Raw genomic sequence first — 13,485 nt, forward strand, 5'->3', positions numbered from 1 at the left:
AATGTCAGTTGAGAAGTTTCTGCTGAAAAGAAGCCCATGTTGTTATTAGGAAACAGGGGTCAGGGAAGCCTCGACATTTGTTTGTAACTCTTATTTAGATTCAGTGTTTGCCAAGTATAATGTCTCCTGGATATTTCTTCTATGCATTTTGTATTTAAAAGTGTGTTGCGTTATATGTATAATGTATTTCATGTGTGCATTGGTATAAGTGTGCGTCATTTTTGACAGTGGACGTTTTGGTTCTCAGTCCTCTTTCGTTGATTTTGGTTCTGTAAATATTCTAGAAGTGTAAACTGCCCGGCAGGAGCCGCGGGCATCTCACAGGAACTGTACCAGGTACAAGTCGCCAGGTAGAGCTCGCCTGGCACCCTGGGAACTCATGTCACGTGGACTGAGTGCCAGTGGGTGAAGCAGTGCACTTCCCTGTCTCACCACAGACCCCCAGCAGGGACGCAGCCCAGCATTCTCCTCGCTACCCAGAGGCAGTGCTGCGAGCTTCGTGAAAAGCAGGGGGCTTGCCCTTTGTAGGGGACTCTGAAGGGCAGAATGAAAGAGGAGAGAGACCTCAACCTGAGATCAGGAAGAGGCTTAAACAGGATGGTTGGAAGACTCGTGTAAAGAAAGTTAACTCATAGCATCTTTTAGGTATTAGATCTAAAAACTAGTTTTCTGGTATTTTTAGCTGCTTCTCTTCAGTATTAATGATGGCATATTTCAAAGCACTTTTAAAGACAAGTTACATTCTCCATCTTTTGAGAGGTGTCTGTTACATTTAATTGTCAACAACTGATTGAACAACAATATATTGAAAGACCTGCTAACCTTAATTAGGAAATAATTTTAAGGAATTTTCTCCTTAGAAAGAAAATTCAGTTTTGTTATAAAACTTACTCATGACATTATGAAGAAATGTAAGAAAACTTATTTTCTTCATTGCAGACAGTGAAGCACTTAAGGACACTAGAATTTAAGCCCTATGTGATATTTATAAAGCCTCCGTCAATAGAGCGTTTGAGGGAGACAAGAAAAAATGCAAAGATTATTTCAAGCAGAGATGAGCAAGGTGCTGCAAAGCCCTTTACGGTGAGTATGAGGATGCTTTACTGAAAGTACACAAGCGGGACTTAAAATCATATGTGCAGTAGTGACTGCATTAGGGAGACGGCAGTAGATGAAGGTGAGATCCAAACACCCACGCGAGACAGAGCTGCATTTAGGCGCTCGCGTTCAGTGATTGCACTGTAACTGCTTTCTCGGCTCCTGTGAACGACCTTCATATCACACTGACTCTAAGCTATTTTGTATGCTGTTATGTACACTTATAAAATTTTTGAAGGCACATGTAAAAAGTCAGACCACTGAGTTTTCAACTAGCCTTATTTTTAAAGGGAAAAATAGCAAAGTCAGGTACTATTACTCATTAATAGTCTAGATGAAAATGTAATAATTTGCCTTGTCTGTTTGTATCAACATCATATTTAGCATAGTGAAAGCAAAAGCATCGTTTTGGGTGCAGGACAGTAGACTTGCATTATTCGGTCTGTATTTGTATTTCCTTTGACTGTTACCAGAAGTGGCAGCCGTGGTTTGTTAATGACGAGAATGACTGGCAGGGCCTTTCATTGTTTTTTGTTTTCAACCATAAGACGATGTTTTCTACTTTAGGCTCAAAAATAAAAAGCGGAGAAATTTAATGGCAGAAGGTTTTTTCCCCTCCCTCTCTTAACTAACTCATCTTTAACTTCACTCTGTATTAATTTGTAAACTATTAATTGTGGGTACCAAGTACAGATAATGTTTTTGATTCCCAGTATTTTAAAAATATCTTTTTTCTAAAGTACTGACAATACACAACCCTACTGAACAGGTACTGTTACATGAGGTTAATTACTCAGGGCTCTGGGTTAACACTAAAATGAAAATTTCTGTTGTGAAAATCTTCTGTGACATTGAAATGTAGACTCTGAAAAGACTCCAAGAAGTCACAGTTTAAAGAGTTATTGTACTATTTATTATAGTATTGTACTATGTGAAGATTTCTCAATGAAGATAATAAATGATAACATAAGATTTAACTCACGTTTATGTATATAGTCTTGTTTTCTAATCAACTAAAATTCTTACTGGTTTCAAAAATGTGAGTATGAAGGGCCCCTGACCCACTTCCCACTTCTACTGAGACGTAGAAGGACATAATATAAGTGTCCTTTCATAAATGTATCCAACTCTGAAAAAGTAGTTTGTTATACATTCCTTGCTATGAATAAATGTGAACAAGGCAGGCAAAGCCTAAGGGTAAACAATTCTCCTTTAATACTGAAATATCCCTGTAATGATAAGCGAGTGACTAATTATCCTGAAATTTAGGTAAGGCAGGAGTTTTGCCTCTTGTCAGGGCAGTTTAGTTACAAGCAAATAGAGAGAGAGGGTATTAGAAATTATGGCTTCTGAAGAACTTATAGTTAAAGAGGATAATTTTCTTTCGTGGCTGAGGTGAAATAGTGAACACAGAACAACATTAGATAAACGAGTTGTGCAGTATTTGCATTGACGTGACGTGATAAAACTGCCTGGTTAACCAGTTTTTTAAAATACTTCTTTTTGTAGGAAGAAGACTTTCAAGAAATGATTAAATCTGCCCAGATAATGGAAAGTCAATATGGTCATCTTTTTGACAAAACTATAGTAAATGATGATCTCACCATGGCCTTCAGTGAGCTTAAAACAACTTTCGACAAACTGGAGACAGACACCCACTGGGTTCCAGTGAGCTGGTTGCATTCGTAACTAAGGGAAATTTCCATAATTATCTTTCCTGTAGAGTGCATGATTAAATCAGTTACCATTTTGGTGGTAGGGTTTTTTAATCTATATCACTGTTAAGATGTGCAATCTTGGTTAAAATTGATGTGTTGGTTTTGTTTGTATCTTTTTACAGCCTTATTTCAAGCACAGTGTTTGAGTTTAAGGTCCAACGTCAAAATCTGCCCAGTACCGTATCCTCGTTTTCTTGACCGTGTAGCTCTATCTCCAAAAAGGGGTTGAACTTTTTAGAGAGACATAGCTGGAGAATGTACACGGGAGTTCAGTGCTTCAGCTGGTCTCCGACGTCATCACTGCCTTGGAGTTTGCATGTCAGCCACTGAATACGTTCAGTTCACAGTCTTCAGGAGCCAGACATCATCATAGAGGCGCCTGGGCTGGCCGTAAGGCCGAGTCCTCTTGCTATTCTGCAAGTGCAACCTTTTTCTTACGTAGACACAACATATTCACAGTTACAGTTTGAGAAGGCCTTATGAGAGCATATATCAGTGACTCAACAAATGTTTAATAAGGGAAGATGGGCTTTTAAAAATTACTATTTATGAAACTAAAAACCTTTCCTTATGGCTTAAGAATGGTGATATCCTGGAGCAAGTAAGATTACAAAGGACATTTTTATTTGTAAATCCTCAGACATTTCTGGACTCACCAGAAATTCTGGAGCCAGTTATCTGGCTTTGGGTTTTCCCAATAAATTATAAGAATGATTCCTATTCTAAAAGTAGGTTTTACTTGTTACTGCTACAGTTAAAGAAAATGTGATCATTTTTCAAATGTGTGCAATTGATCACAATATATTTAAATTGCACTATAAGATATATTTTAGAAAACTTTTCATGTAATGTTATTTCTTCGTCATCAAAATATTTAACACTGGCCAGATACCATCCTAGTCTTGCCATTTTTAAAGAAGTTTAAGAAAGATTCTTGTTGTAAATATTTAGATGGGATCTCTCATTTTTCTTTGATGCTACTCATCTTCAGCGAGTAAATTATACAGCTCAAAATACCAGAAATGTCCATAGTTGTATAAGAGAACATGTCCTCCCATTCTTGCATGCCGTAAGACCCTGTCAATCAGAAATCATTGCATCTGTGACTTTCAAACAGAAAAAACGATATTTTTTGTTGATTTGTAAAGAGAGTTTAGATGTCCTGTTTAAAGAAAAAGAGTGTAGTGAAATTTTATATATTTATGAAATATTTGAAAGGCATATTTTTTTAATTATCAAATGAGGCTATTCATTAAATAAATAGTATGTAAAGACATCATAATTTAAGATAGTAGTTTTATAAGTCAGGGTCAACATTCCATGTAAATATTTGAGCTTTATTCATATGCAGATCCACAGGTGTGTTCTGTGTGCACAGTTGATAGCATCACTCACTGAGTTTCCTTCAGACGTGTCAAATTTCATACCTTGATACACACTCACAGCTAAATAGTTAGATAACCAGACATTGTTACTTGACAGCATAATCCAAACAGCAAGGTCTAAGTTAATTAACTAAATAGCAAGCAATTTAGTTTAAAAAGGTGTTGGTGGGTTGCCAGATCTAATATTGAAGCCATACTTTATAGTTGTGTGGCTGGTCTAAGAAAGTACAAATCTTCCTTAGGTGGTTTGGGTAGAATATTCTCTTTGAACATTGACTGAAATTTCCGAAAAATCAGGACTTCCTAGGAAATGAATTATAATTTAGGCAGTCCAAATTCTTTGTTCAGAAATAGTACCTGGTTTGCTTTTTTTCATTTACAGACAATTGCCTCAATTCTTTTCTGCGGAGGTAGAAATAGTGTAACGTGGTAGAAACGGAGTCCTTTTTGGTGGTGGTGGTGGAGGTGTTATAGAAATATATTTGTCCAGCCTTTCTCCCTTTTTACACGAGAGCTGGGCAGTATTTTTTTAAATAATGAAAAGAGGTACTTCAGCAATTTGAAAAATCTTTTATCGGGTAATATACATACGTGGTCTTGCAAGTGACGTTTACATGGCCACCTTGATGCTTAGAAGGAGATTCAGTTAAAATTTAATGCGGCAGGGCCAACTCCATGGCCTCTGACTAATGTTGCAAAGGGCCCTTGATTCTGTACTTATGCATCCTCAGCTCCCTCTCCAGCAGGGACAGACTAGTTCTTCAGGCAGCTTGCTTCTGAGACAGTGTCAGCCACTATTTGAGAGAACAGGAATATTGGGTTTTTTAAGTCCATGTATTTCAAATCCAAGATCAAGAAGATAATTCCATATTCCCATTATTAACATACTGGAATCTTTTTTTTTTTTTTTTTACCATTATTTTACTTACCAATATAGACATTATCGATATCTTTAAGGCTGACCTTCCTGGCATTGTGTAATGATTGAATGTATCTAAATTGTAATAATTTAAAATTGACAAACATGTAAAACGAAATTATGTTGTTAAAAGTTTCCTGAAGATAGAGTTTTATTATTTATTTTCTTTTTGACTAGTAAGAGTTCATAAATAAAAGTCATGGAAAACCTTTGAGCTTAATAAAGTATCTTCAAATTATGTGTGTGCTCTCTCGAAGATGCTCTTGCACTTGGCATCTACTTCACTGTTTCCAATGGTGGAAAAAATTGTTTTTTTAATGACACCAAGTGATATATTTGAACTGGCTCTGTCTAAAATTAAATTTCATATTTGTTTCAAACATTAATTGGTTTCATCCAGGTTGTTGGAGAGGTGGACTTCACTAGCCTTGCTCTTACCCACACGGTCCAGCCACTTAAAGCTGTGGAGCAAAGAATGGCATGGTTGGTCCCAGCCCGTCCGTGATGGGGACACCCCGCCCCGCCTCTTTCCGTCAGGCATTGAGCGGCACCCACATCCTCCGCCCCTGTTGCAGGTAGGCGAAGTAGACTTTTCCAGCTCTGCATGTGAGGACAGACTGCCACCTGCTTATACAGACAGGCTGAGTGGCACTGACCTTGCTTAAGCAGCTGAACAAGTTAGCCCAGCTCTGCTTCCACTGAGAGGCTGTAGGATGTAGCAGTTAGGGGCGTGGGATCTGGAGCTGGATTGTTGAGTTCAGATGCTGCCTATTACGAGTTTTATAACCTCGTTTAATCTCACTGTCGTTTTCTCACCAGAAAATAATGGAGATAATAAGAGTGCTTACCTCATAGGATTGTTGTGGGCATGAAATGAAAGAATTGATCCGTGTAATGTGCTTGGAACAAAGCCTGGGCTAGAAGTGCTCACTGATGGTAAGCTCGCTTCACAACGGTCACTCTCACGTCACACAGTTTAAAAGTAGCTGCATAAATATTCTTAATGACTCCACACGAACAGTTCTCCTATTAGTAAATTCACAGGAAGCTTCCTGAATAATTTCTGTGACCAGCTTTATTGTTTTATAAAAATACCATTACTCCCAAATGATACATCCATAATTCACTGGCTGATCCTCAACAGCAAAGTGAACCCATTTCTATTTGCAACCACTAGTATGGAATATAACTGGCAGCAGCTGAAAGAAACGTCCCTTAATTGTATCCCAGCCCTTTCTTCTGCTACCGCACTTCCTTTCCAAATGGGTGCTCACTTACACTTCAGCTTCTGGGGGGCAGGGAATACTTTTACTTCTATAACAGCTGTCTTATTCACATACACCTACCTGGGCCGCCTCACTGCCAGACCAAACCGTCCTTACTGACGTCAGACATCTGTATGCTTTGTCTGCGATCTCGTTTAGTCCTTACGCCGCCTTGAATGGGAGTGGTAGCTTCGTATTGTACGGTTGAGAAAAGCAAGGTGCTGGCTTCCGTACCTGGCCCGAGGTAACAGGTGACGAGTAGGGAATCGGGGCTTGGACAGTGGTCAGGCTTCCTCCAATCCCACACTGTCACTGCATTGTGCTTCCTGGTGGTGCTAGAACTTGAGCCAGTTCTGGAAACAGGTGAGATTTGGTCATTAGGGGAGTGATTGTTCGTCCTTCTGATGCACAGCAGTTTACAAAGAGTTTTCTCAGAACACTGTTGCTTTAGTCAGATATAACTTGATTTATCTATGTCTGTATAGTGGGCTGATCTTCAAACAGTGGCTATTATCAAAAACATAGCAAAAACTTAGCATAATATGCAGTATTTCTATTTTGTCTGAGTACCAGTCCTTAGTGATGAATCATGATTGGTCTAATCAATCATGACTATCCCCTCTTTGCAAGGATGGTTCTGAGTTGGTCATGCCACCCACTTCGAGGTAATGTCTGTCGTAGGAGCTACGAGTAAGAGCTGTTTCCCTGATTTAAACAACTGCATGAGGTGAAAACCTTTTATGCTCCTGCCCCCATGCTTCCTGTTTGAGATGCTTGTTATGTTGAGGTGCTTGCAAAGATGACAGCCATAACCCTAACCCTAAACCAATGGATGAGTAAGGCCAATCTATAGATGACTGAGTAGAAAAAGGAAAAGATCCTCAATCCATAACGTCACTGAGGTGCTGAAAAAAATCCTGGGACCTCCTTCCTCTAATTACTGAAAAAACAATGTTCTTTTACGCTCTGTTGGTGAGAATGTAAATTGGGGCAGCAGCTATGGAAAACAGTATGGCAGTTCCTAAAAAAAACTAAAAATAGAACTACCATATGACCCAGCAATTCTACTGCTGGGTACATATCTGAAGAAAATGGAATCACTATTTTGAAAAGAGATCTGCACTCCCACGTTCACTGCAACATTATTCACAACAGCTGAGACAAGGAAACAGCAAGTGTCCCTCAACAGATGAATGAAGAATGGGAGGATGCGCACACACACACACACACACACACACGAAGATTATTCAACAGTTAAAAATAAGGAAATTCTGCCTTTTGTGACAACATGGATGTATCTTGAGGGCATTATTCTAACTAAAATAAGTCAGAGAAAGACAACTGTATGTTATCACTTATATATGGCATCTACAAAAGCTGAACTAGAAATAGAAAATAGAATGGTAGTTACCAGGAGTTGGAGGGAAAAGGAGGAGGTTGGTCAAAAGGTACAAGCTTCCAGTTATGAGATTAATAAGTTCTGGGAATGTGATGTACAACATGGTGACTTTAGTTAACAACACTGTGTAACATGCTTGAAAGTAGCTAAAAGACTTATCAACAGACACACACACAAGGTAATTATGTGAGGTGATGGAAGTGTTAAATAACCTTGCTGTGGTAATCATTTCATCATATATACATGCATCAAATCATCACACTGTACACCTTAAACTTACACAATGTTAATTATATCAATAAAACTGGAAAAGATGTTCTATTAAAAAGTGTTAATATTTAGCTGTTGTTTACTTGCTGCTGGAAGCATTCCTAATGGAAAGCAGTATGCATGACAACCTAGGCCACTCCCAGTATCTACGTTCACTTTCCAAAAGTGTCACGTGCCCTGCAATGATGCACTGAGCTTTAAAACGTTCTGGAACTTGTAGCGAAAACTAAAGCAAGAGATCCCATTTAAATTTTATTTTTCTTGGGTTCCACGTTTTTTTCCTCCACAATATGGATAAAATTTAAGTTTGGGGAAAGTTGTTCATATGTTTTTGGGTTTCCAAATTTATCATGGTTGTGAGTCTACCATTTTGGACAAAGTAATACCTCTTTAACTGTTTAATCTGACCTGGGCATTAGTAATACCTAAAGGCTCAATGCATTGGGCTCCTGCTCTGTGCCTTGGCACTCTGCTAGTGAGTAGTAGGTGAGCTGTTTGTGATCACTGGCTCCACTTAAACGGAGAAAAGACCTAAATAGCAGTATGTTTACATAACAATGGCTACAAAATGTAATTACTGTACATGTCAATGAAGAGCTATATAACATAAAGTAATAACTTAGGGAAATACATTGCTCTTAGGAATCTAGAAGATACCAAAAGAACTGAGGATGAAAGAAAGAAGGAAGAAATATAAACGTGCTTAAATATAAAATTTTTAAAAAGTATTTGAAGGCAACCATCTGTGGAATTGAAAGTAAATACAAAGAGGAATCAGAAAGAGACTCCATTAAATGAGATGACAGAAACAAGGCCAAGTGGGTCTCTTATTACAGATCTAAATGCCGTGAACTCATGTATTGAGACCATTTTTCAACTACATCAAAAATGGACATCAACCATATTCCTCAAGGAGAGAAAGATTTAAAGTAAGAGGATTGACAAAAATAAGCCAGGCAGATGCAAACAAAAAGAAAGCAAAATAAATAAATAAAATAAGAAAACAGAAGGCACAATAATAATATCAAAATTGAGTTCAGTGTTTATCAGTTGGGTCAAAAAGTCATTCTTTAGTAATCAGTGGTATAAGTCACAAAAGGAGGAACATCGAAGACACAGGGTAAAACCTTGAGAAGTGCAGTCAATAAAACCATCTTATTTGATAATCTTTAAAATACTTCTCTTAGACCTTGAAGAAAATTGTTATAGAAGCTCCATATATCACAATTCCTCAGCCAATCTCATAGCCATGGAAAGAATGCTTTTTCCTGCAAACTGAAATTATACCTTCTATTCAAGAGCCACACTGAGCATTTATAAAACCCAGTCCTCAAGTAAGCTACAAGAAAAACCTCGTTAAATTCCAAAATATTTAAATACTTCAAATTACATCTAGTGACCACAGTCCAATAGAACTAAAAATGACTAACAAGTAAACACCAAAAAAAGGCCTCTTAGAAAAACTCAAAATTTAAAAAAGTATTCTGATCATGGACTAAAAATAAAATTGTAGATTATTCAGAAAATAACAATGTAACTATCAGAATCTATGGACTAGGACTAAAAAACTGAGTTCAGGAAAACTTGTTGCCTTAAAAGCTTTTCAAAGGAAAGAAAAATAAAAATAAACACGGGCTCAAGCAGCTCCGGAAAGAATAACACGAGTGGTATTTTGGCTAGGTTGTAATATACACTGACTTTTCCAGGAATGCGCTACCATGTAAATCAAAGGAAGATAGTATTTCATTTTTTCAGAAGTTTACCAAGAGTTTTTCACTATTTTGGAACATCATGCCACTAATGGAAATACCACTCATGCTGTCAGTCTCCAACATTGCATGTCAAGACACACCCATGCCACGATGTGTGAACCTACCCCATGCACGTGATCACTGCTGTCTTTGGGGAACTGCTGCTTGAGCATTTACATCTCACAATGTGAGCTATTTTACTTTCCATTGCTCTCCTTTTCCTTCTCCCTTATATTACACTGGGGTTCCATTTTATTATTTTATTTTTTATTATTTTATTTTGCTGCACCGCGCGGCATGCAGGATCTTAGTTCCCCAACCAGGGATCGAACCCGTGCCCCCTGCAGTGGAAGCATGGATTCTCAACCACTGGAGTGCCAGGGAAGTCCCTGGGGTTTCTTTTTAACTGTGCAGACTACACTATATCTGTGGATTTCATTTCAAGATAGCAGAAGGGACGTCACAAAAATCTCTCTTATAGGAAGAGACCACTGAGTATGATAGGAGTGATTATTGCTGCTTCAGATGGATAGCTATTCAAATCCCATCTATTTTGCACCCTTTGAGCTGTACTGCTCATCCTGTTTTAATATTATGCTTTGATATGATTAATATGTGACTGAGCATCAAGTACTATCCTTGGGGATACTGCTGCAGAAGAAAATAGCTTTAAAGTTGATAATATTTTCCAAGAACATACAATGAGATTATATGAGAGTAGACATTACTGCAGACCCAAATACTAAATTGAAAGATCACAGACTCTCCCAGAACATAATTTTAATAGCATAAGGATGAAAATTGAGAAAAATTGTGAGACATGGCAAGTAAATCCAAAGGGAGGAGGTCAAGATGGCAGAGTAGGAGGACACAGAGCTAACCTCTCCCCATGAACACATCAAAATGCAGTTACATGTGGTGCAGTTCTCCCTGAAAACGAACTGGAGTCTGGCAGAAAGACTCCTGTGCGACCAAGGCTGTAAGAAAGATCCACACAGGATTGGGTAGGAAGGAAAGAGAAGCGATCAGATTGGAACCTGTGCCCCGGAAGGGGACCCAGAAGAAGAGGGGTATTACATGGGCGAAGATTCCCCCTGGGGAACGAGGGCTTCAAGCCACATATTCTGCACCCCAGCCCTGGGGTCTGACACTGAAAAGACGCATCACCTTAGCTGGTTTGAAAATCAGTGGGACTAACAGAAGGGCTGTAAGAAACCTAGACTCCGCTTGTGAGGAGAGCGCACAGACTTGCTTACTCCTGAAACAAAGCAGAGAGAGCAGATTGAAACTGTACGGGACTCTGGCCAGTTTCCCACAACCACCCTGCAGCATACCCCAGCCTGAGCCAAGCGCCCACTCAGGCCCCGTTTGCTCTGGGACACAGCTCCACACTAGGATGACGGCAGCCGTGGAGGAGAGGAGTGCTCAGTTGTGAGGGATGGAAATGGCTTGGACCTGGAATGGCTTCTGAGTGGGGCAGGGACAGCCATTACTGGTGCTTACAGAGAGGTGCAGGACTCTGGGGCCAGGACTGCCACAGTCCGTACTGTGATCCACACCAGTCACCCACTCCAGCCCCTCTTGCTCCAATGCTGCTCCCCTCTAGGGCGAGGGTGCTGGTGCTAGGAGACAGGAGAATACACGCTTGACAGAACAAAGTCAGCTCAGACCTGAGCCTCAGGACTTCTGTTTCAGCAACTTGGGACCTGAACAACCTTGCAATAGAGTGATGTTGGCCACTGACCAGAGGAGAAGCCCTGGGACAAACGCCTGGCCATGGCTCTAGGCTGTCCATCTCCAGTCCCAACTCTTACCAAGGAGACAGGTGCCAGCACACCCTGGAGGAAGCATGACTGGTGCTCACATCAGATCCAGCTCTCCCACCAAAGCTACAGGGCATATGCAACTGTACAGGGATGCTCCCATATGGGGACATCCCTTTAAGGCTGGAATAGGTAACTATTTGACCTAAATTCATAGACAACAGAGAAAGATGAGCAAAATGAGAAGACAGAGGAATTTGTTTCAGTTGAAAGAACAAGAGAAAACCCCAGGGAAAAAAACAAATGAAACAGAAATAAAATTTACCAGATAAAGAGTTCAAAGCATTAGCAGTAAGAATGCTAACTAAATTAAGGAAAAGAATAGATGAACACAGTGAGAACTTTAAGAAGGTGCTAAAAAATGTGAAAAAGAACCAGTCATAAATGAAGAATATAATAACAAATGAAAAACACACTAGAAGGAATTAACAGGAGTCTAGGTGATAGAGAAGAATGCACAAGTGATCTGGAAGACAAAGTAATGGAAATTATCCAATCAGAACAGCAAAAAGAAAAACAAAAGAAAAATGAGAACAGTTTAAGGGACCTCCGGGACACCATCAAGTGTACCAACATTCACATTATAGGGGCCCCAGAAGGAGAAGAGAGAGAGAAAGGGGTTAAAAATGTATTTGATGAAATTAGGTTGAAAACATCCGAAACCTGAAGAAGGAAACAGGTATCCAGGTACAGGAAGCACAGAGGGTACCAAACAAGGTGACTGCAAACACATTCACACCAAGACATGTCATAATTAAAGTGGCAAAAGTTAAAGAGAAATTCTAAAATCACCAAGAGAAAAACAAAGAGTTATATGCAAGGGAACCCCCATAGGCTATCGGCTTTTTATGCAGAAACTTTGCAGGCCAGAAGGGAGTAGCAAGATATATTTAAAGTGCTGAAAGGGAAAACCCTGCAACCTAGGATACCCTACAAAGCAAGATAATCACTTAGAATAGGAGAGAGAAAGAATTTCTCAGACAAGCAAAATCTAAAATAGTTCATAAATAGTAAATCTACCCTAAAAGAAATGTTAAAGGTTCTTCTCTGTGTAGAAAAGAAAAGGTTACAAGAAGAAGTAAGTATCTGTAGAAAAGGAAAAATCCCAGGAGTAAAGGCAAAGAATCAACAACTTAAATAAGCTAGTATGAAGATTAAAAGAAGTGTAAAATCATCTAAAACTACAATTAATAGTGAAGGGATAAACATGAAGATGTAAAATATGACATCAAAAACACAAAATGTGGGAAAGCGGAGTAAAAAATGAAGATCTTTTAGAATGTGTTTGAACGTAAGTGACTACCAGTTTAAAACAAGTAGATATAGTTACAGTCAACATATATGAACTCTTTGGTAACCACAAATCAAAAACCCATAATAGATACACAAAAACTAGGGAAAAACGGAACGCAAGCATGCCACTAAAGAAAATCATCAAACCATGAGGGAAGAAACAAAAAGAAGAAAAGAACAGAGAACTACAAAAGCAACCAGAAAACAAATAACAAAATGGGAATGAGTACATACTTATCAATAATCACTTTAAGTATCAATTAAAATGCTCCAGTTAAAAGACATAGGGTGGCAGATTGGATTTTAAAAAAGACCCATATACTGCTTTCAGAAGTCTCACTTCAGAGCTAAAGACACACACACACTGAAAGTGAGGGGAAGGAAAAAGGTATTTCATGGAAATGGAAACAGAAGGAAAGCAGGGATAGCTATACTCCTATTATACAAAATAGACCTCAAAACAAAGTCTATAACAAAAGCCAAAGAAGGGCACTATATAATTATAAAAGTATCAATACAAAAAGAGGATATCACAGTCATTAACATATATGCACCCAATACAGG

At 38.8% G+C, this 13,485-nt stretch overlaps 1 protein-coding gene across 2 annotated transcripts in view; it reads left to right on the forward strand.

The window, feature by feature from the left end:
* MPP7 (MAGUK p55 scaffold protein 7) overlaps nt 1-5,358 on the forward strand; it is a 278,434-nt gene extending 273,076 nt beyond the window's left edge. For both annotated transcript variants that reach the window (XM_082649281.1, XM_082649280.1), the window contains exons 16-17: nt 940-1,083; nt 2,608-5,358. In XM_082649281.1, coding sequence (XP_082505407.1) covers nt 940-1,083; nt 2,608-2,787 — 324 coding nt within the window. In that variant the 3' untranslated portion in view covers nt 2,788-5,358. The remainder of the gene's footprint in view (nt 1-939; nt 1,084-2,607) is intronic.
* The last annotated feature ends 8,127 nt before the right edge of the window (nt 5,359-13,485 follow it).

Source organism: Grampus griseus (genome assembly GCF_964374135.1).
Source record: "Grampus griseus genome assembly, chromosome: 2".
NCBI classification, from domain to species: Eukaryota; Metazoa; Chordata; class Mammalia; order Artiodactyla; family Delphinidae; genus Grampus; species Grampus griseus.